Here is a 22,481-nt window from a genome sequence, read left to right on the forward strand (position 1 = left end):
CAGGGGAAACAAGCACAGTTGTGGCGCTTTTTTTTTTTTTTTTTTTTTTTTTTGATCCAATCGGGGCAGGAAGGCTCACGCCATCCCGAACGTCCCCCGCTTTATGCTTGATAGCTCAAATCGAACTCTCGTCAACGCCGACAGCGGTTAGTTCATGCCGAGCGAGCTTGATCTCCTAAAGCCCGTTGATTTCCATAGCTAATAGTTCTCTTTACAACACTGGCTGAGCCGCTTCTGACCACCAACATGGGTTTGTCGGAGATCATACCGGCACTGACGCCTCTAACGGCTTCATATGTCTCATATGTCATTGGGAGCTTGATCTCTCTGGTGCGCGTCCTACTTAGGCTTCGGCGGGGATACCTAGATAACTAACGCTTGACATGCCAGGTCCTTTTCCTTGTTGCCTACCAAACCATCCTGCACCCACTCAGTAACTACCCAGGCCCGTTCCCCGCCAAGCTCACGGATGGCTACGGTGGTTATTACCTCCTTAAGAAGCGTCTTCATCTTGCCACGTATCATGATCACCTCAAATATGGTACGCCGTATTTCCCTCGTTGTGATGTGTGTGTATTGTTGACGTTAGGAACGACCAGGGCCCGTATTCAGATCAGCACCAAATCGACTAGTGTTCAACACAGTTACTGCACTCCATGGTACCTATACCCCGATAAGTTATTTGTCAACTCCACGAGATGTCACATCCAACCGCATCCGCCGTTACGGAAGTTCCTGACAATCGGCATAGACATCTACCTAAACCCAAACGTGAACAAAGCCCGCATCTACAACCAAACACAGTTCAACAAGCACAAAAACATCTTTGGCACCTTGGATAGAGACCGCCATAAACACAAACGAAAAGTCTACGGTCAAGTCCTGTCCAGCCAGTCTCTACGCATCTTTGAACCCATTATGAGCCATGAGATCGACATCTTCTTGCAGCAGCTGCTAAAAGCAGACGGGAGCCCAATCAACATGTCCCCGCAATGCGAGCGGTTGACGGCGGATATTGCAGGACAGTTGGCGTTTGGCCAGCCTCTGCATACGCAGACTCAGGAGAAGAATAGGATCTTTCCCAAGGCAATGACGAACATGAATCGGATTGTTGGTTTGTTTAGTACGTTCTCTTCTTGCTCATATCGCCGTTCTCCGCTTCATATGGAGAAGCGAGGGGGACGGACCGCGTGAGAAGCATTTACACGGCTGCCAAAAATTATCTCCTTCCACTCGTCTCAGCCCCAGTTTGCGAAGCGCGATAACCTGACGGTAATGACCCAGTGGCGTGGCCCTTATTAGGAAACACCTGGCCTATCCTGAGGCGCCTGACTCGCAAGAACGGCCGCAACTTCAACAACGCTTTGCAGTCAATCATCAAAGCCCGCATGGAGCTGCCAAAGGAAGCGAAACACGACTTTTACTCGATCGCGCTCAATGAAAAAGTTGGCCCCGGTGACGAAGGGTTGAAGCGCTCTGAGATCTGGGCGGAGGCGGTTTTTATCCTCCCAGCTGGAGGTACAACCGTCTCAACAGCGCTCAGCGCCGTCTTCTTTTACCTGTGCCGATACCCCGAAGCATACAAGCGCTTAGCGGACGAGATACGTACGACGTTCCGGTCGGGGAGGGACATCCAAACCGGCCCACTGCTGAGCGGGTGCAAATATCTTCGGGCGGTCATCGACGAGACGTTGCGCGTGGCACCGCCGTTTGTTGGCACTTTTTGGCGCGAGCCGTATGTGGACTATGACAAACCGTTCGTCGTTGACGGACACGTCATCCCCAAGGGTGTGATGGTGGGAGTTAACCCTTACTGCGTGATGCATAACGACGAGTACTTCCCCGAGCCATTTACGTTCAAACCCGAGCGGTGGCTGGGGTCAGACGAGGGTGGGCCTACATCACCTGACAATCTGTTGACAATGCGAAGGGCACACGCGCCGTTCGCGCTCGGAGAAACTGGGTGTTTGGGCAAGGGGATGGCATACATGGAGACCAGTCTTGTTGTTGCCAAAACGTTGTGGTACTTTGACTTTGAGACTGCCCCTGGTGAAACGGGAAGACTGGGCGAGGGAACGCCTGGAGATGGAAATGGGAGGCATAGGAAGGACGAATATCAGCTCTATGATATTGCTACGGCTGACCATGATGGGCCGAACGTGGTCTTTAAACCCAGGGAGCAACAGTGGAGAACGGAGGCTCCATCAGCCAAGTAGTAGTTTCTCTAGTTATGGTAGGAAAAGGAAAATTAAGGGTGGAAAAGAAGGTACATAGAGATAGGTAAATTGATGAAAGATAACCAACGTACTAAAAGGGAGAGAAAGAAAAGAAAAGAAAAGAAAAGAAAAGAAAAGAAAAGAAAAGAAAAAGGCATAACGGCCTCAAGAGCCTGTTGCAACTATAGGCCCAGCGGGAAAACCTGTCCCGGCCGAGTTTGTGAGGGCGCTGTAACTTACGAAGGAAGGAAAGCCGCTCTCTGGAAGAATGAATTTCTCAGAGCTACCGAGGATTGTTGTCCCGTATAGATTTATCGAGACAGTTACGTTAGAGGCCCATCCGAGGTGATTCGGTTGTACCTCGGGAAGATTGGATTCGGGAGCATTCGCCCTAGCTAGCTCATGATTTAGAAGAGGTCCCCAAAATATACAGATTGTTCTACGGAGTCTAGTCTAGAAATCATCTCGCGCAAAACAGCCCAAATGCAAGTTAAAATAGAATGATAGCAACCCAAGCCTTTGTACCGTGCCGGCCAACGCCTCGCTATGAACTCGAGAGAAAGCAAACCTACGCGCCGAAATGCGGGGCGTTCAGGAAGAGACCCATGAGGACTCCGGCGAGAGTACCCGCCACGGGAATGGTGGCAATCCACGAAATGACGAGCAGGCTGACCCGTTGGAAGTTGACCGCCTTGAACGTGCCGTTGCAGAGTCCGACTCCTACGGTGGCGCCCGTGATGCACATAGAGGTGGACACAGGGAGGGAGTATTGGGAGAAGATGAGGACTGTGATGGCTGCGCCTAATTCCATGCTCGAGCCTGCAAATGCGTTAGCCTGCGGAACCTGTGAGGCACGACGGAGGGCGCGACAAACCTCTGCTTGGCGAGTGGTACGTGATCTTGTTGCCCATGACCTTCATGATGTTGTAGCCGTAGGTGATCAGGCCGATCGAGATGGTGGCCGAGAGGACGACGAGCTGCCAAATGGGAACCTCGGCCTTGGAGGCCGCCGCGCTGCCGGTAGACCACGCCGTGTAGATGACGGCCCATGGCCCGACAGAGTTGCCGATATCGTTGGCGCCGTGGGCGAAGGAGGCGGTGCAGGCCGTGATGATCTGCACAAACGAGTACGTGTGCTCAACTTCGTTGGGGTACTTTTTGGCGTGGCCGTACACCATGGCCATGCGCTCGCCTTCAGGGGTGCCAGCGATACCTGATTGGGCAGCGTGGATGTCGTAATGGAGGCCGTAGAGCGCGGCGACGACAATCATGGCGGGGATGCGCTTGAGCAGGGTCTTGATGTTGTGCAGCTCATAGAGCTGGCCGGCGCCCATAGGATTCTCGTGCAGAGTGCGCATAGCCCAGCCGATAGGCCCCTGGTTCTGCCTGAGCTTGGCGTGGAGCTTCTCCTCTCCCTCGGCCACGAGCTGCTGGTACGTTTTATGCGGCTGCTGAACCTCCGTTTCGGCAAGCTTCTTTTCGATGTCTGAGCTGGCAATCGAGGGCGCGGAGGGGGGTGCCGGTAGAATCACCATGTCATCGTCTTCTTGGACGACGGCATAATTGGGGACGACGGCCATAGACCTGTCGGCATCCGGCGGCGGGGGACGCCTGAAGAGCAGGGGCCCCTGGATAACCATCCACCACCGGACGGTGTAGTCTTTCTTGATGACCTTGGCGTGGACATACGGCACGAAAAACAAGGCCGCGAAGATAGCAAGGCCGCCGCCCGCACCCAGGGTCACGCCGGCGATAAACTGCGGGGGTCTTTTGCCTAAGCCCAGATTGGGAGAGCCCTTGTATACGATCGACAAGGTGCAGATGGTTCCTGAAAAAGACAGTCAGCGTCTCCTGGCGTCTCTTGTCATAGGGGTGACGGTGCATACCTGCGATCAGGAAAAAAAATGGCGACGTGTACACGGCCCATGAGACCGGGTTTTTGCGAATGTGCACGGTCAACTTGATCAACATGAACACCATCGCGCCAAAGCCTGAAAAGTGCGTGTTAGCTTTGGCCACTCCACACGGCGGTTAGTGGTGCCTACAAGCGGAGATAGCGGGGGCCATTCCCAGGCCAGCAAAGATGGCGCCGAGGCCCTTGCCGTTGTTCCAACCCCATTGCACCTGGGAAGCGCCAACAGTGGCGACGCCGACGCCTGCGACGGCGGAAACGAGCGAGTACGTCGACGAGACGTGGGCCGAGTGACGGGTGCACCACATGACCCAGGAGGATGCGGCGGCAAGGGCACACGTAAAGGCCAGCATCTGGACGCCGGCATTGCCCTGGAAAGCGTCATTGGGGATGATCTGGTTTTTGATCGTGTCGGCTATGTGGTGTCAGCATCGGGTTGATCATGCGAGCATCATGTTAACGAAAACGACGGGACGAACCGGTGCGAGCGCCGACAGTGATGGCTCCTAGGATCTCGAATATTGTGCCGAAAATCATGGCTTGTTTGTAGGTGATTGACCGTGACGAGACGCTGGTGGCCCAGGCATTCGCGACATCGTCTACACGAACCGTCAGCTGCCATCATCCGGGTCCCCGGGACCGCGACGCAGAGTACTCACTCGCGCCATTGTTATAGGCGTCAAACAGAGCAAAGAAGGTGCCGATGACGAAAACATAGGTGTACTGGTCAAGCGCCATCTTTGCATAGGCGGATGCGCTACCGGCCAGGGCTCGAACGGGAGATGAGCTGCACAGATCTCTTTGCAGCAAGAGCAGGAAGCCATGCTGGGCATAAGCGGGCTTTTAAGGACGAGATGGCGGATGTCGTGACCGCCAGCCTCCGAGTTCGATTGTCACTGACCATGGACGGGCCTAGGCCATGGGCCCTCATCTGGACGTCGGTCGCCGAGGATGCCACAGCCCGGTACAGTACTGCATGCCGTCATGGGTATGGAACAAACCCGAGTGTCGCAAGATCACTTTCCCAAAGCGGACCCCACGTGGGCGGCTGATTGGTCCTGGCAGTCTCAAAACACATTTTGGAGCATCAAAAAATAGCCGCCCCTCGGAGCAAAAACCTTCGCTGCGTTCGCAGCCAATGGCGAGGCTTGCGCTCTCCGAGCGACCGCCGTGGCTTTGTCGGTGCCGCTGCTGATCTGGAGCCCCACGGATCCCGGAACGTATCGGAGACGCAGGCTCGCCCGGAGTGCTGAAACAGGCGATACACTTGTCCTACATCCAGCTTTCTCTCGGCTCCTCTTGCTCTTATGTCGCCACCCTGCCCTGGTCGCCCCTCTGCGGCTTGGCGACGGCGGGGTAGGGGGGACGCATCGGGTGTCGAAAAACGAGCAGGGCGCACTGATTATTGGCATGCTTATTTGGCAATATGTGGCGCTTGCCGCGCAAGACTGTCCATGACTGAGACATGGCGGGCTTCAAGCTGGACGACGCCCCAGGGTCGCCCCAGGGTGATAGTCAACGAATTCCACGTTGCCAGGTTTCTGAGACGGCCCAGCAGAGCGCTTTATCGTGCCTCTGCTAGGTTGCGTAGCAATCAAGTGGACGCAGGATGCTTCCGCAAGGGGAAATGTCTCGCGTGCAAACAAGTCTCAAACGCTGAGGACTCGTTTTTGTGCAAACGCCTCAACTCACTCGAATTGGTCTGGATCTGCGCTCAGCGCGCCAAGACGCACGCCAAGCACACCGCTCCAACCTTCCTTCAAGAGCAGCCGCCTCGACGACTCGAACAAAGCCGCGCGACAGGGATCCCGAACGTTGCCGCGAAGAAGCCAAAAACAGATTCCGCGCCAAGCAAAGGGGCGCCAGAGTCGGTCAAGCAATGTGTGCCGGGTGGAACCAGCCAGGCGACCAAAAGCACACTTGGATTTGGCACCACTATGCCGCTCCACCACGTGCTCAAATAGTTGGTTGAGTGGGCATCTACCAAGGGCGTCGGCTGCTACAAGTTGCAATCGCAATACGCGGGGGCCTCCGCGCTGCTGTTTGTCAGCCCGGTGCTCTGGTTGTCCCACTATATTTAATCTGCTTGTGTCTGTCAGGCCAAGAGAATCCAGCAACGGCCGTGTCTAAGACCACCACCCAAGAGAAGCTTGAGTAAATCAAGACAACTTGGCGAACGTGGGGGCGGGCCGGAGACAAACACGCGTGGTTGGCAGTCGCGCCAATACCGGCTTACCCCCTGCAGGTGATAAGGTGTACATGGCAGCAGCCACTGTCAGATCTAGTAGGGAATCAAAATTTCGCCGACCGAGTCTGAAAGAGGTGCGCCATTTCTAGATGCACAAGACCCGGGAATCCGAAGACTAGGTGCAACCTGTCCATCTGAGTAGGTAGTTACGCTTGGGCTGCGTAGGATACCGAGCTGTTATCCCCAGGAGGTCTGGCATTTCTATCAATCGCACAACAAGATCGCCGGACGGTGCCCTGGGCAGCCTATCCCTAAACGGTGCCAAGCCCCCGATAGAAATAACAATGTCGCGCCGGCAGTTGATGACGGGGTTGGTTTGTCGCTCGCCAGTCAGTCTTGGTCTGTTTCGTAACCTTGCCACTGTCCGTTCCTGCCCGATCCATCCGTAACCCGCCGATCATACGCTTGACCGAACTTGGCAACAACAAAGTGGCGCCAGGGTAAGGGATTAAGATAGAATGCCTGGCAGATACTCACACGGCACTGCACTCTTTCGGTATCCGTATTCAGACACAACCCAATCCCGTCTCTGAAGCAGGGAGTCGCTGGGATGGACCGCAAGACCTCCCCCCCCGACTAGACACCACAACACCGCCCGCAAGACGGAAGGAATACGGTTCCGACAGATCTCCTCAACAGATCTTGCCGAACGCCCCCACGTGGATGGTTGACCCTGGGCCCCTTGCGTGCTTCCTGGGCAGGGAGAAAGTGGCCGTTATTACGGCATCCATTCACAGTCCATGGATGCACAGCGGAAGTGGCTAAAGGAAGGACAAGCGGGACCAGATGATCACTGCCATCAGCCTCAAGCACTCCACTCCACATGCCAATTGGTCATTTCTATCCAAGATCCTTGCGCCCGATATGTATGCCTGGGCGCAAGCCATCTGAGGGCTTAATTTGCATCCAACTATCGTAAACGAGCGTGATACTGCTATTTTTCTGCTGGGATGAGGAACTGAAATCCGTGCCCGGGAACAGATATCGAGAATAGCCATCTCATTGCGAGAACGTCCGGGGGACAACACAAAACACTGATAAAGGCTGCGCCAAATATAAAAAAGCCAAGACCTCCTCTCAGCCCCTATAGGCACTGAGAATAATAGTCGTTCTGAAACCGGCACGTGCTCCCGGTAGCGCAGCCCCGACACCCATTCCAGTTCTTCCCGGCGCACTGGCCGTACTTCACCGACTCGCAGGCCGCGGGCTGAGGCTGTTGCTGTACTCCGCCTGTGAGAAAGCCACCGTCAGCATAAACAGCAAAAACGGGAAACGGGAGCAGCTCGGGAGGCACACCCACCACTCGTCATGAGCACCGGAGTTCCAAGCCTGGTCGTCTCATCGATGCTGCACACATTCTTACAACCGCCCGACTTCCCCGCCCCTGGGTCCGTGTTGTTGTACACCATCTCGATCCACCTGATCTGCAGATACGCCTCCCCGCCGATAGGCATATGCCCCGACCACGACCCGCCATCGCTCCACGCGTTGAAGATGACGAGTGCCGGGTCCCGCGGCGCCTGAAACTTGATCTCGCTCACCAAATGCCCGTTGACGTACCAGGTGCTGCTCCCGGGGGTCCAGTCCATCCTGTAATCCGCCCACTCGCTCCACCTCTTCCCCGCTGGGAGCGTCACGTTCCTCGTCGCGTCCGGGATATCGCTCGTGCTGTTCCACGCTGGCTGGTTCGTGTACTGCACGTACACGGGCGGGTCGCGCGTGCGGATCTCGAGGTCGGCTTCCTGCACCCCCGAGATGTTGTGCGGCGTCGGCGGCGGCCGGTACGTGAACATGGCCGTGACGGCGCCCGAGGCGCCCTTGGTTCGCGCTTGCATCCGCACAGACAAGAACTGGTAACCCTGGCTGACCGATTCAAACTCGGCAGAGGACTGGAACGTAGCGTGTCGAACCGTGCGCATTGTTAGGTGGGTGCCCGTCGGTGCCGGCGGCGGGGGCAGCCAGGGGTTGAAGAATGGGCTCCAGGCCCGGTCCGTGTCGCGCTCGATGTAGATGTTGTTGGGGCTGTTGACCATCTTCAAGGTCGCGTCGTTGAGGGTCGTGTTGTCGAGGCTCAGCAGCGCCGAGTTGTTCCAGCTCATGATGGCCCACGTCCGGGTGAAGTCCGAATCGGCAAAGAAGGGGCTGGTCGGCGGGGCCTGCGCGTTGGCCTCGAAACTGTCGAGAGGCCTGGTGACATTGACATACCGCGAGAGCGAGCGAAAGTCGAAGAAGTGGTGGTGGGAGAAGTAGTTGGAGGTCGTCGCGTTGGTCTTGTAGCAATGGCAATTTGAATCCGTCGTCAGGGGGTAGGCGCCCCGGGCGACGGCCACTAGAGAGGCCGCAGCGACCACCAGGCTGAAAGCCCGTGTCGGGGCGTCTGCTGGCATCGCGGTGATGTTCGCTAGACTACGCAGGATTCGACGTGCTTAGGCGAGGCTATGCTTGCGATAACAAGGCTCGAGGTGAAAAGAGTGCCGTTCCTGCATAGAGGTAGGCGAGGGCGTTTAGCGCTGCATGACTACAAATACGCATCTTGCCTAGGTTTCCCGCACTGAAATTGTGTGATAGAACTCGTGGAGGGGGTGGCAGGGGGTGGCGAGCTCGAGCTATCAAGCTTTCGGTTATGCTAAAGTGCAGAAGAGAACTGTCTATCCACGGCAATTGTAAAGTGTCGTGTCCTGCTCTAAGCCAATACAATAAGCGCAGATATATCGGACGCGCGTAACTCATTATCGATATGTTAGCAGCATCATCCAGGGGCAGTTTGGGCTCATCAAGAGAGTCCAGGGGTGTGCCGGCAATAGCGACGCCTTCCATTACCAATGCCGGCAATCGACGGGTGATGCAGGTTATATGAGACGGCGCGTTCGGTTTGCTCGGAGATATGAGGAGCGCAGCACCATTGCGAGTCTAGAAATATATTTACCCGCGTGATATTACGACGATTATGGACTGGGGTTGGCATGCGGGGGCGTGCGCTATACCAGAGGCTCTTGAAATGGCATTTTAGCGAACAGAGCATTGGCACCCAAGATGGTACCCGAGCCACGTCGATCTTTCATCACATCATCTAAAACCCGGTATATCACTGCCTTTCCTAACCAGGCTGCCGCCCTTCCTAGCCCGGCAGTTCCCTCGGCCGCAAACTCCCATTCAGGGGCAGAATTGCGCCGAGTATGGGGCGGTACTTGAGAGGCTCTAGGGCTCTTCCAATTTTCGTCTGCCACAACGCGGCAAGCCATGCCGAGATCCAGGCTCGGCGCGATGCCGCAAGAGCGTTGCGGCTAGTCAATGAGGCGCATTGCGTACCTTATCGTGGCTACGATGCGGTTTGATAACACGCGGTCATAAGTATCGTGCAAGACGAGGACCCTGGCGAGCTGTGTGACGCAGCGCATCCATAATGTCCCACTCGGCCGGACCGGGCGGTGGCGACATCCATTGTGGCCGATTTCAGAGCCCTATCAGCGCTCTCGCAACGGCCATACAGGGTCGCTGAGGAGCCTGCCATACATCGACCGGCTCAGAACAGATACTCGTCCCACCGGTCCTCGTGATAGGCGTAGAACAGCTCGTCCAGGCTGTGCCCGTGATCGTCGCCGAGCCGCTGCAGGAAGGCGTCGAATGTCGGTGGCCGCCGGGCTGCTCTCTCCGGATCCGACTCGTCGCCTGAAAAGTAGTACTCTGATGCCTCGTCTTCCTCCTCGAGCTCGTACTCTTCCTCATCAGGAATCTCGACCGGTTCTTCTGCATCCTCTTCGCCGTCTTCAACTTCTTCCTCGCCGTCCCCTTCCTCCTCGGCGGGTTCCATCTCGTCTTCGTCCTGGTAAGACGGAAGCAGATCAAAGGTCCTGAACTTAATGCCGGCCCTTGCGCAGCGTTGCCGGGCAGTCTCGACTTCCCTCTTGAAGCGCCTGTGGAATCTGCTCTCCGCGGGCCATGAGTGTATCGCGAGCGAAATACTCGCCAGCCGGTGTGCCCTGCTGCTGCAGAGACACTCAACGCCGTGCAACACCATGTCTAGGTTGGCAAGGTAACTCTGCTTCCAATCGCTGGCGGTCCCCCACTCGCACACTAGAGTGAAGTCGCGGAGCGACGGCGGCAAGAGCTGACAGAGCCGTTCGCCATCATCCTCTTCCAGAATGCCCAGCGTGCCAAAGACGCCCCGGTAGTCGAGTGTTAGACTTTCCAACCGCCTCAGTTCGGGGATGCAGCGTAGCCGGTGGTTCTCAGGTTTCCTCGGCCTCTCCCTCCCACGTGTTAGATAGTGTCCTTCAGACAGGGCCACCAACTCCAGCGTCTTCAATGACCCCGCCAGCCCGGCGAGAGCATCGTTCAGTGTCTTTCCCTCGGGTAGCAGGTCTCTGTCGTCGTCGGTAGAGCTCGCCTCGAAGTGCACAACCAGCGTCTGGAGGTTGACGCACGCCAGGCAAAAAGCGACAAGCCTTGGCTCGTGCATGTTGGTACCGTAGATGCGGAGATGTTCTATCTGCGGCAACGGTGGGAGCGTTATGTCATCGGAGAAAACGTTAGCCGCCGGCGAGCAACACAACTCGAGCGTCCGGAGGTTCTTCAGGCGTGGCAGGCTGGCAACAGCAACATCGGCCAGCATGCGGGACAGCGTCAGCCCGCGGTCGCTCTCCTCCCTGTGGCAGTAAATCCGCAAGGACGCGAGGCTCCGCATGAGATCGAGAGGGACGCAGTGGGCAGCCGGGAGGACCTGGCAGCTCAGCGGGTACGAGTCGGTCAGATAGCGGAGGATTGCATCCCGAACACTCGGCATGAGCAGGTCGGCAGGTTGCCCGGAGCCGCGCTGAGCGAGTTCCTGGTCCGGGCAGGCCACGAGGAAGTCCCGTAGGTTGGGGGCGTTTAGGAGAACGGCCCTGAGCAGGTCCAAGGCGATGGTGCATTGGTGCGGTGCCTGCCAGCTCACTGACGTCGGTTAACAGACGGCTGCCCGTGGGCGCGGTGAGTCATCGATGGCCCCTACCTCCAGTCTGCCTCTGCCATTCGCGATGCACCTCGTTCGCGGTCAGGACGCCGGCGACGTTGGCAAGGCAGGTAATGCTGCGAATCCACGGCCTGATCTCGGGGCGCTCGTTCATGCGGCGGAAGAGGGTTACCAAGGCGGGCCCTGTGGGGATGACGAGGGTGTGGTAGAGCCAGGGCTTGGCGACGGCCGCCATGCGCTGCGAAGTCTGGGCAAAAGCGAGCAGGTTGCCGTGGGCGGCGAGCCAGTCAGCCCATTGGTGGCCAGCGTCCCTGAATTCCCAGGTGCCCGAGGGGCGGAGAGCGAAACGGGTCGTGAGGGGGGCCGCCGGAACCAGCCCCTCGGCGATAGGCTGCAGCAGCTCGTTCGGGAGGCGCTCCAGGGACCGGTAGACGTGCCTCGGCGGGCCGGGCGCGGGCGGGCGCGGGCCGCCGACGGCGTTCGGCGATGCCATTCGGGGGTGATAGGAGAGAAATTCGGGGTCGGGGTTCGGGGTGGGATCCCGGCTGCTGCGCGCCAGCTTGGCTCGAGACGGCGTGCAGGCACTGCCTCGCCAGAGCCCGGTGCCGACGGTATGCGCGGTATAAGAAGGACTCGGTGCGCTCGGCAGTTGGCAATGCTGGGCGTGCGCGGCCGTTGGAACCGCAGCAGCGTTCCCTGCGAAAATCGTGCGTTTTTCCCCGTCGGCGGGGATTGCTCAGAAGGGCGCGGGCTTACGGCCAATCGGGACAATCTAGACTCCCTCTGGCTTTCCAGTCTTTTGCGCAGTGCGAGAAAGCCATCGGCAACTTCCGATCTCGGCGCGGGTCTGCTGCTGTTCCAGGCAGCTTCGACCCCTTTTGTCGCCGTGATGGACGATTCGGGAAGCTGCTCGCCAGCGCGGGTGTTAGTCCGCAGGCAGAAGGTCGGCTCCCCGGGGCCACGTTGCAGGCCGAGTGACGGGACGACGGCCAGAACGATTACAGGGGTGTCGCAGCGGCAACTCGTACTGCTGCAGCGCAGCTACTGTAGCCCTCTCAGCGGGGCGATCCAACATTGACAGATCCTTAGCCGGGGGCGCCTTGTACTGTAGACATGCCGACATCGCTAGATTGCTGCGCCCGGTTCCGCAAATTTTGCCGCGGCGCACTGTCGGTTGCGGGGAGTCGCTCCCGCATCTCGGTGCCGCCGTCATGCCATTTGGGACGCCTGACCGTTACACAGGGTGGGTCGGGCCAGCCAACATGGCGGAGCCGAGCTAGGCGGACCAAGCGTTCTGTTGCCAGATTCAGCAGGTGCTACAGCGTCATTTGGCTCGCGAAGAAGGCGCAACATCGGTTAGATCGATGAGAGTGCCGCCGAAAACTGTTTCCCACAACAGCGACCAGGCAGCCAGAGCCGTCAAGGTCCACGGACATTGCACGATGCGGTGCCTCACTTTTGGGCGTTGCACAAAAGGGGAGATGTTAGCGCAGTGGACGACGTCTGAGCAGCTGCTGAGCTGGCGGCCCGCAGACTGGGTTACGAACGGAGAAGAAGGCGGGGTTAACGCGGTCTGAACAGTCTTCACGAACCCGAACCTGCCGTCTAGCGCTCAGAACCGACCCGGCTTCGATATTGCCCCGGGATCGACGAGGCAGGTGTCAGCCCGTTCCTCCGCCGAGGCCCGCCTACTGCAAAAGGATTAGTATCTATAATAGCCCGGACGACAATCTACGGCAACGATCCTCGTCAGATGCCCGACGCGGCCGGGTCAAGACGCGTCAGCCTTGATGAGCAGCGGTCCGGGACCGTGACGGAACCGCCAGCACGGTCCGCGGGCCGGTTTCTTCTCTCAAGACAGCCGATGGACATGTCGGTGGAGAGCGCACTCAATGAGGGTTGGCCGGGACGGTGTGGTGGAGCACCGTAGCGACACCGCGCTAACAACTTAACGTTAGAGGTTGCCCGCCGGTGGGCCGTGCCGCTGCCCACGATGGTCTATGAGAGGGCGTTTAGCAGACGCTGGTTTAGGTGGGGTGGACCTTGAAGCGCTGCAGGCACTCTAGAGGTCGGAACTGCGTGTAAGCCGCTTGGACGACGCGGACCACTTGCTTCCTTCGTGGCGACTGGCGATTTCTAGCTTTCGCCAAGCCCGTGGCTGTCAATTGGGCCGTTGCGTTTGTGGACTGCTCGCAGCTCCGCTCGCGGCTTTGTCGGCCGTTAGGGGCCTCCCCAATTCCGCATCCCTTGTGGCGCAAGATGTGGTCCGACTACCATTGGACAACACCCTTTACGCTCAGGCCGCTCCATTCTCACTCCCCCTCGTTCGCCGATCACGAATTGAAGAGTACACTAAGCAGCGGTGATTTGAGGCAACATCTTCATGGTATTGGCTGGGTTGGGATTAATCCCGACGTGAGTCACCGGCAGAATCTTGTTGGCCGCACTGCACCGGGCTTCACACCGTACCAGGAATAAGAAGTCAAAAACTTCCAAGAAACGGAGCTCGGGCCACCTTTCTCGCTTGGACACGAACTGATGTCGGCCACCGACCCCAGTCGCCCCGATATCGTCGCCTTTATGGCCATGGCCTCAGCAGCCCTCGATGTTGATCTTCCCGCTCCAAAGGATGTCTTCAACTTTGGCGGCACGAGCCCAGCCCTCGCCGACGAGCGTCTACTCCTTGCCATACAGGGCAAAAAGACGGCGACAACGTCGTGGCCGGTGCCGGATCCGCTTTACTGGGGGGTGGGCGATCTTTCGGTCATTCTCGATGGCAAAGGCAGCCCAGCTGCGGTGATGCGCACCACCTCGATGGTGCAGTGCAAGTTCCGCGACGTCGATGAGGAGTTTGCGCTGGCCGAGGCCGAAGGGGACTATGAGGCCTATCGGACGGGGCATATTGAGTTTTATCGGAGCCAGCAGAAGGACGACGAGTTCGGGGACGAGAGCGTTGTTCTCTGTGAAAGGTTCGAGGTCGTTTTCTCAACTCTGAGAATAGTGGGAGCGCAGGGAAAGGGGATTGACACGTAACAGGATAAGGTATTGCGATGTGGAATGATCTTGCTCGAGCCAATGAAAAATGCGTAATCTATAACCAGCGATGCTATAAAGTACATTGTGCCAGTGAATAAGTTCCCGGGGTAAGCATCCATGATACATGAATGAGGTGCTCTTCCCCCCGCCCCGAGTACAGACGCCTCAACACCGAAAGCGAATAGCCGAGTTACGGTGGTCTCAATAATCATTGTGCATACCTTAACGGCACCAAATCCAGGTTGGATACGACTACCAGGCCACTGTGCTGCCGCGTAGCGACTTTCTTGTAGCACTAGGAGCAGAAGTGACTTGTTTGCTTAAACCAGCCGGCGCCCGGCAAGACAAGGCACGCAGGCATGGCAGACACACAACAGGAAGCAGACAATGCCGCTAATGCTACGCGAGATGTCAACGCACCGCCTTAGCAACTGCGCCGGCCGCTGGCAGAAGGGGCAATCAATCAATCGAGGAGAGTCGCCCGGTTGATGAAGCGGCGTGAATCCTGTAACACCGTGCTGCTGTGCCAGAGGTGGCTCGGGTAACAGCTTTTCTAAGCCCAAGCTTTCCGGGAGTTCCGTTGCCGGGACTGAGCCTCGGATGGTTGACCCGGGTGCATCTTCGGCTCACAGCCCCGATATTTCAGGACTCGGAGTGTAGGCCAACAGCACGGCATCTATCTTTGGCAGGTAGGTGGCAGCAGCGTCAGGTCCTCGTTGCATATTCACTACGTAAGGTATCGGTTCGGGAGTACGACTGACTCTGGTGGAAGGCCTGACATGGTCGAGCGTCATGCCCACGTAAAAACCCTATGGGCTCTGAACCGCGCCACCGCTCCTCGGCTTTGTATATCGCCAGCATTGGACTTGAACGGACCTCTGCAAGAACGCCAGAGCCGAATGTCATTTTCGAGTCCATAGTATTAATCCGTCGCCGCCGGATTCCGGGCAGGCAGTCCCGTCGTAGTACAACTCAATCGCCCTCAGGCGACCTCAGCCCCCATAGCACCAGATTCAGTCATGAATCCTCAAATAACTGCTGTCAATGGGCCAGTTTCAGGGCGGGAGCGGCACCTTTGACCTTTGCAAAACGAAGCAGGTGCAGTTTTCTTATGCGTGTCCTGGAAATTCTGGAATACTGCGATAATAGCAGTCGATGCAGATTTGATTGGTGGCCAGTGTGAGTGTCACACATCCGTGTTAAGTGGTATGATATCATAAGGTAATCGAATTCCACATGACACGGCGGATTTGTCTGCTCGCGGGCGATGACGTCACCTGCGACAGCCCAAGTCGCAAATGTTCGTGTGAAATTCCAATCTTAATCCGCAGAAACACAAGGCTTACACTTACCGCAACATCATCAAGAGTACGTATAACATCATGTCCGACATCATTGAAGCCATCAAGGACGCGCTCAACCCGAGCCGGCGTGAGCAAGCCACAGTCGAGACCTACGACGCCAACACGCGGGGCCCTTATGCCCATCGAAACACCGCAGGAGACGGCCAGCCCGAACTCAGTGCCCCGAGCGAGGCACAGCACCCCGCCCGCGCGGAGCAAAACGACCTCACCGGCGCCGGAGGATCCATCACAAGCCGGGCAGTGAAGATGGGTCGGAAGTCTGACGTGGAGACGCGCACGGCACCGGACGGGTCGCCGGCGCTCGCCAGCGATACGGGCTTCGGCGCGCCTGAAGGCACCTACGGCCCGCACAAGTCACGCGTCGCGAACGCACTGGATCCCCGCGTGGACTCGGACCGCGATGGTCGCCCAAGTCACGGGCTGAGCGATTACGGCGGCGTGGCTGCGAAGCCGGTGTACAAGGAGGGCGGCAAGTACGGACTGTCATAATCTTAAGAGCTGGCCCAAATCTTGGTTCATGTACTTGATTGTGGGGATTGGGGATACGATGCTAGTAGCCAAAGGGAACGGGATGGGCAGCGGATGCATTCGAGGTCTCGATTTTGATATTGGGGTTTGGCGCTGGATTGCTATACGCTGTGGGATGGAAGAGCCCGCGAAACAAGAGTACCTATCAAATCCGGCACAACGCAACTATACGCATGGGCCATCATGGATAACCGTGTGCTTCGGCGCCTTGTTGCCCACGAACGGTATCTGTACCAGGATCGTTGGCTCGTCGCTCGGAAACTCGGTGAAATGCCCTGCAATGATGCTAGCTGCCCTGATGTCCGCGGCAATGAGGACCGATGATTGAATAGTGCCGGGCATGATGTAGGCCACTTTGGGATCGGGCCGGCCCGCGTCACCGGACAGACCGTCCTGGGCACAAACCGACGCGCTGACGGCATTGGCGACAGGTGCGGGTGATGTGATTCGAATAAGCCCATTCAAGATGATGGATAATCTGCATCGATTGAGCACGTTGACTTCTCTGCGCGTGGTAGAACAAATCTCACTGGACGTGCGGCGCCCAGGCTTCGCCGATGTGAGTACGCGGTTCGATTCGAGACCAGGTGGCCACAGTTGTGTTGCCAACGGCATAGTTTGCAGCCGACATGGCATCGGTTGGAACGGACGACAATTGCCAGCACTCGAGCACGGAATAGCCGTTTCGGGAGGACAAGGCGGTGATGTTCAGTGGCTGGGCGACCGTGTTCGCGACGGCCTCGCGGGCCGCAACGGATAGTAGAGTCAGAGCGCCGTGTAATCGCATGGTGGTGACGGACGGATTGATAACAAGAGACATGAAATCGAAGGGGATGAAGCTAGCAGTATTTATAGACGTGCATCTGTCCATGCAGCCACGTTGACGGCGTCACAGCCATTCGGACGTCCGTAGCACACCGCTCCAACCACGGTAAATACCTTTCAGAATGCTACCATCCGAGCCCATGTGAGAGGAAAAGGAACCATCGCAATATCTCGCATAGAGAGAATCTCTCAGAGGACGCGTGCCTCATGCGGAGTCTATCGCCTTGCGCCATATGGTCATGGAAGGTCTTGCACATTGAGATATCATTGTTCAAGAAGTTCTTTGTAAGTACGCCTCTAACAAGGGTGTACCAGCATGGTCCGCTGGCGTAATGGCAGCGCGTCTGACTACGATCTAGCATCGAGCAATCAGGAGGTTCCAGGTTCGACCCCTGGGCGGATCGTTTTTTGGCAGCCCGTACGTACTCTTCCCATTCCGTTCCCCCCCCTTTTTTATTTTTTATTTTATTTTTCCATAAGGTGGATACAGGTTTCTCACCGTTTCCACGCACCATATCCTCCACCAATACCCGTTCTCCGGAGCCGGGTCGGACCACATGTCGACAACGAGTAACAAGGGAGAGAGTGTCGAACGTCCTGAAAAACGGGCAAACCTGCGCGCTAATGACGCATTCCCATTCTTGGCGTTTCCGTGTGGCCTGCGTAGGACTATTCCGGAGCCCTTGGCTCAGATTTGGAATTGTGGTTGCTTTGGGTGTCTAAACCTGATGCGAAAGCTGGCTTGTCAGTCTCCTATGGCGGTACCTAGGCTGGCTACTAGTAATGCGATAAAGGGCGCCTAGGGACAAGCGTTTTCTCCCTAGGGAATTATCGTAACTTCGAGATGTTTTTGTGTATGGAACTCCTTCTGCGTATAGCCTAGCGAGCAGAAAAAATCTCTGTCTCATGTCTGGCTATTATATCGCGGATATCCAAGACTGTTCCACCAACCAACGTCCCGTGTCGGTAAGCCCTCGCGCCTTGCGATCCCGGGGCTGTGCTGAACTCTAGAGATTTCACTACTATTCCAAGTATTCAGCCTGAGTGGTGGCACCATCAACTATGAGAAGCGGTTGCGATTGTTGGCCAAGGCGCGCTCTCCTCCACGAGCGCGGGACGCTGCAGGACGGGATGCTCCGGCATCTGTAAGCCGAGTTAAATGCTGCATTTAAGTCGCGCGACACAAGATGGCTTAACGATGCGTCTTGTAGAATACACGTCTGCTATTATCCCGGCTGGTGTTGGGTGTGGTCTGTTCAAGTACACGGTCGGGGATGGACGCTCAACGTAGGCAGCTGATATCGCCGCGCCTGTGGAGATGATCCAATTGAATTTGAGTTGACAAATACAGACTTGAACGGCTGACAGTAACACCATAACTCTCGGGTCTGAATCCTGGGTCTTAGCAAGGATCCTACGCCATCTAGCTGCTCTGCGACTTGTTGTGGTAATCGGGCTTGACGAGTCACAGCCGACCAACCTTTAGAAGCAACTCGCTTTACCCATTATCGGACGGCTACATTATCGCGTATGACGCCTACAATGTTGGCGGATTTTAGCACTCTGATGATGTACTAAAATCAGGTGCCGGGCGTCGGCCTGACCAACAAGCCCGCATATCTCGGGAGCCATGGATACTACCCGTTCACGTACGCGTCAGCTCCTTCATTGATGATGACGGCGCACAAGTCGACGCTCTGCTGATGGGATTACATGTACCAATTCCCGGCATGGCCGAGGCCTTTGGCAACCACATGGCTAGCTCCCTGAAGGGCGTTACGAGATGGATGGACCCGTGTTTCTATCCCGTGTAGGAGCGTCTTGTGGACGGGCCAGATCGGGGCTCCCAGGCCGTGTTCTTGGTGGGAATATCGGTAGCACCGGGTAAGACCTACCCGACTTTCTCGCTAAGTACAACGACTAGTGTTGCAGGATTTGCCGAGAGTGATCAAAGGTGTTACGCGGACTGGATTCCAGAACTGAGAGTGTGTGGGGTACGACGCTTCTTGACGAGCAGCCCGTTAAACGTAATGACTTAGGGGGACTAGCAGCTAACATGGTTGCCCGCACCTCGGAAGCCCGGACCTATTATCTTCAGTGCCCTCCACGCTGGCCGGGTTATCGACAAGCATGGAGACCCTCGCTCGCGTCGAGGAGGCCGTGCGTCCGGGATACAGCATGCTCCTCGCTGAGAACATGATTCCCAATATGGCCACTGGCTAGGCGGTAACGCTGCCCAATATGGCCATGTTCCTGTTCGCCGATGCAAAGGGACGCGCTGGGCGGGGCTGGCATCGTCTCGTCGACTGAACGGCGGGCCTTAAGAGCTGCAACATCTGGAGTGTTGCCAAGGGGTGGGAGAGCTTCATCGAACACGAGCTGGGTGTTCAAATTGTCCAATCTGTCGATCTATAATTAAAAGTGAATCAGGTTTCCAACGACAGTGGGTACGAGAGGAGAAGTGGCCCAGGCGGCGAAGCCAGTTCAAAGCGGGTTGTCCTGTTTATCAGTACCCTTTCAGCTTCGGGATCGCCGGAGTGTCGGGTGCGGGATCCAAGCGCTTTGAAACACTAAACGCGTCAATAGCAAAGTTGACGCAATCCAATTTGCACTCAACATATCATTCTGCCCGAGATAAGGGTGGCAAAACCCCGGACCTGTCCGTGTTCTTCCTGCCCATGTCGGGAGCGTGCTTTGCCAGAGGACGTGGCAGGAAGGATGCGGCCTATCGAGGTCGTGCGGTAGGATGTTGCATGGCGCGGGCTTCGGCGTGGCGCCAGACCTATCGCTATGGCCCTCCCATCGTTGGGAATACCTGGGCACAAGCAATTGGGCCCCTAGTAATACATTCACCACCACGAGGTCATGGGGAATTCTTCGACCTGCTGCTGCTGTAAAACTTACGCTGCAGCAGGCGAGAGCGATCGAGGCTAATCACCATCCGAAGCTTTTGCCGCCTATGGCTCCGGTGGTCACAGTGTACCCCGTGTACCCTCAACGGGCTTTAACGGGCCTTAACGGGCCCGCCGTAGGTGCAGGTCCCGATTTCGTTGAGCTCGATGAGCTGTGATGGTTCGCACAGGTTTCCCTCGTCTCGGCCGACCTATTCTATGAGCTGCTTGCCAGGCTGCTAATTATGGTTCTGTTTCATCGTCGGTTAATAACTTGCTGGCCGGCTACCTTCCCCTGTGTTTATGCACGCGTTAATTAATCCCCCATCTCAGGGAAGCCCAACCCGCTCTCCGAAGGGTTCCCCTAGTGGTTGCGTGGTGACAGGTGGCCCTGACTCCCCGATGAATTCAGTTATCTCACGGGGCTCGGGGTGCTCTGAATGGCGCACAGGCGGCCTCGATGTTGCATGCAACCGTATTATGCGCTTCATTCGGTTATGAGGTTACATCGAGAGTTGGGTTGTTGGATGGCCTATGTTGAGGTCTCCGGACTGCGAGAACGCATTAGGTGAAACGCCAGCTGTCAGAGTTGTTGCCGGCTGAGATCAAATGACTCTTGGCCTCATTCACCAATTCGCGACACGTCACCGGATCGAGATTTCAACATCACGAGCCCCAAAACCGTGCCTATAAATGCAACCCCGAAGCTACTGCATCGGATACAGGAGCTCAAGAAAATGGCAACGGCTCTAGGGAACGCCTCGGAGTGGAAGAAGCGTTCCATCGCCTCGTCGTTCGTCTTCAAATTTGACAACGCGGGCGTGGGGGGGCCGCGCGTTGCGCTGTTTCGCCGCAGCGCCAATGTTTCGACGTATCAGTAGGTTTGTCCGGCGCTAGTCCGCCTGCGATTTGAGGTCTGGAACGGGAGCGGTTGGTGGCGTGGATGACGATACTGGAGCTACCGGCAAATCGGACATTGAATCCTAACGTCGACTAGACATCGCCTTGCACCGATATCTGGCACCATCGACCCTTCGGACCCATCTCCCCTCGATGCGGCGTGGCGTGAGATATACGAAGAAACCACTCTGACACCCGCGTCCCTCGCGCTGCAGCGACAGGGGAAGAGCTATACGTTCCGCGACGCATCCGTCGGGCGAGAGTGGACCGTCTTCCCTTTCATGTTCCGGCTCAGGGCCCCGGGATACGAGCAGCAAATTCACCTCGACTGGGAGCACGAGGAATGGGGCTGGTACGACCCTGGTGCGGTAATCAAGGATGCAGACGCCATGGGCGCTGTGCCGCGGTTGGCGGAGAGTCTCCGGCGCGTGTGGTTCGAGGCGGATATCGGGATGGCAGCCAGCAAGGTGCTCTCTGCGGGGCTCGATGTTCTGGCGCACGACCACGAGAGTGGCGCGCGGCAGTTGGCGGGCGTGGCGCTGCAGACGCTGCGGGATGTGGTTGTCGCGCTTGATGCCCCAGGTGACGGGTCTATGGATGAATGGTGGACCAGGGTTCGCTTCGTGGCCTGGCATCTTTGGAAGAATGGCAGGGAGAGCATGGGTGCCGCCATAATGAGCACGCTGCTTGCCGCGCTAGCGGGGATAGAGAAGGCGGTACAGCAATCCCAACCGCAGCTGACCTCATGGCAGGGTACCGTCCTCGGTGAGCTGGACGCGCGCATTGCGGCGCGGCAGGAATCGGCCAAGCTCGTATCTCGCGTCTTCTCTACCTATCTCGAAAGGACCTTCCCATCTAAACTCGCTTCTCACGAGCCAATCTCTATCTTGACTCTGTCTGAAAGCTCATCGATCCGCCAGGGACTGCGATATGCAGCTCAGGAGTCCGGTTTTGTGCTTGACCTACGAATCCTCGAGTCTCGCCCGCTGTACGAGGGCGTGTCGCTTGCCGGTTCTGTAGCCGACGACCTCTCAACGGCGGCCCCCCCTTCCTCAACATCACCGCATAGAATTACTCTCTACTCTGATGCATCCGCGGCCCTAGCCGCTGCGGGCATTGATGCTGTCGTCATTGGCGCCGACCGCATCGCCGCGTCCGGTGCGGTCAGTAACAAGACTGGCTCGCTGCCAGCTGTGCTCAGCACCAAACACGCTTGCCCAACGGCCAAGGTCATTGTCCTGGGTGAGTCGGACAAGGTAGCACCGCCGGGCCCGCCCGAGGACCATGTGGTCGAGGACAACGATCCCTCGCAGATCAGCCGTGCCTGGCAAGGCGAATACAATGGGTCACGAGTCCGCAGCGCGGCCGCGGCTTTCCGGGGTGTAGGTCTAACTGGGACGGGGATTGGCAGAGTCGCGGTCGAGATCCGCAACGTGTTCTTTGAGTGGGTTCCTCCCAGTCTCATCGATGTGTATGTCACCGAGTCCGGCGAGTGGACGGCACGCGAAATAGAGCAGCACTCGGGGAAACTGGAGGGGGAGGAGAAGCGGTTGTTTGGGGCTCTGTAGTCTTCACGCTCTACACCGCTGCCATTGCGAAAACAATCTGCG

The 22,481-nt window shown here is 57.3% G+C and overlaps 8 protein-coding genes and 1 non-coding gene across 9 annotated transcripts; 5 read left to right on the plus strand and 4 right to left on the minus strand.

Moving 5' to 3' along the window:
* Window positions 1–246: 246 nt before the first annotated feature.
* Window positions 247–2,216, plus strand: MFIFM68171_05532 (uncharacterized protein; the record flags this gene model as incomplete). Its single annotated transcript, XM_071060952.1, has 5 exons — window positions 247–330; window positions 391–541; window positions 600–659; window positions 752–1,123; window positions 1,285–2,216. The coding sequence occupies 5 exons, from the start codon at window positions 247–249 to the stop codon at window positions 2,214–2,216; spliced, it is 1,599 nt and encodes a 532-aa protein (XP_070917053.1).
* Window positions 2,217–2,784: 568 nt separating this feature from the next.
* On the minus strand, window positions 2,785–4,866 carry MFIFM68171_05533 (uncharacterized protein; the record flags this gene model as incomplete). Its single annotated transcript, XM_071060953.1, has 6 exons — window positions 2,785–3,035; window positions 3,091–4,044; window positions 4,103–4,207; window positions 4,262–4,543; window positions 4,608–4,727; window positions 4,788–4,866. 6 exons carry the CDS (start codon window positions 4,864–4,866, stop codon window positions 2,785–2,787), a joined length of 1,791 nt encoding a protein of 596 aa, XP_070917054.1.
* Window positions 4,867–7,460: 2,594 nt separating this feature from the next.
* On the minus strand, window positions 7,461–8,763 carry MFIFM68171_05534 (uncharacterized protein; the record flags this gene model as incomplete). The annotated part of the gene is made up of 2 exons (XM_071060954.1): window positions 7,461–7,606; window positions 7,677–8,763. The coding sequence occupies 2 exons, from the start codon at window positions 8,761–8,763 to the stop codon at window positions 7,461–7,463; spliced, it is 1,233 nt and encodes a 410-aa protein (XP_070917055.1).
* Window positions 8,764–9,899: 1,136 nt separating this feature from the next.
* On the minus strand, window positions 9,900–11,820 carry MFIFM68171_05535 (uncharacterized protein; the record flags this gene model as incomplete). The annotated part of the gene is made up of 2 exons (XM_071060955.1): window positions 9,900–11,308; window positions 11,367–11,820. 2 exons carry the CDS (start codon window positions 11,818–11,820, stop codon window positions 9,900–9,902), a joined length of 1,863 nt encoding a protein of 620 aa, XP_070917056.1.
* Window positions 11,821–13,865: 2,045 nt separating this feature from the next.
* MFIFM68171_05536 (uncharacterized protein) lies at window positions 13,866–14,360 on the plus strand (the record flags this gene model as incomplete). Its single annotated transcript, XM_071060956.1, has 1 exon — window positions 13,866–14,360. The coding sequence occupies one exon, from the start codon at window positions 13,866–13,868 to the stop codon at window positions 14,358–14,360; it is 495 nt and encodes a 164-aa protein (XP_070917057.1).
* Window positions 14,361–15,745: 1,385 nt separating this feature from the next.
* On the plus strand, window positions 15,746–16,216 carry MFIFM68171_05537 (uncharacterized protein; the record flags this gene model as incomplete). Its single annotated transcript, XM_071060957.1, has 1 exon — window positions 15,746–16,216. One exon carries the CDS (start codon window positions 15,746–15,748, stop codon window positions 16,214–16,216), a length of 471 nt encoding a protein of 156 aa, XP_070917058.1.
* Window positions 16,217–16,420: 204 nt separating this feature from the next.
* Window positions 16,421–17,042, minus strand: MFIFM68171_05538 (uncharacterized protein; the record flags this gene model as incomplete). Its single annotated transcript, XM_071060958.1, has 2 exons — window positions 16,421–16,733; window positions 16,786–17,042. 2 exons carry the CDS (start codon window positions 17,040–17,042, stop codon window positions 16,421–16,423), a joined length of 570 nt encoding a protein of 189 aa, XP_070917059.1.
* Window positions 17,043–17,398: 356 nt separating this feature from the next.
* MFIFM68171_t72 lies at window positions 17,399–17,484 on the plus strand. The gene is given in 2 exon segments: window positions 17,399–17,434; window positions 17,449–17,484. It is a non-coding gene; the product is annotated as a tRNA-Arg (tRNA).
* Window positions 17,485–20,708: 3,224 nt separating this feature from the next.
* On the plus strand, window positions 20,709–22,439 carry MFIFM68171_05539 (uncharacterized protein; the record flags this gene model as incomplete). The annotated part of the gene is made up of 2 exons (XM_071060959.1): window positions 20,709–20,848; window positions 20,969–22,439. The coding sequence occupies 2 exons, from the start codon at window positions 20,709–20,711 to the stop codon at window positions 22,437–22,439; spliced, it is 1,611 nt and encodes a 536-aa protein (XP_070917060.1).
* Between the last annotated feature and the right edge of the window lie 42 nt (window positions 22,440–22,481).

Source organism: Madurella fahalii (assembly GCF_045866475.1).
Source record: "Madurella fahalii IFM 68171 DNA, scaffold_3, whole genome shotgun sequence".
Taxonomy (NCBI): domain Eukaryota; kingdom Fungi; phylum Ascomycota; class Sordariomycetes; order Sordariales; genus Madurella; species Madurella fahalii.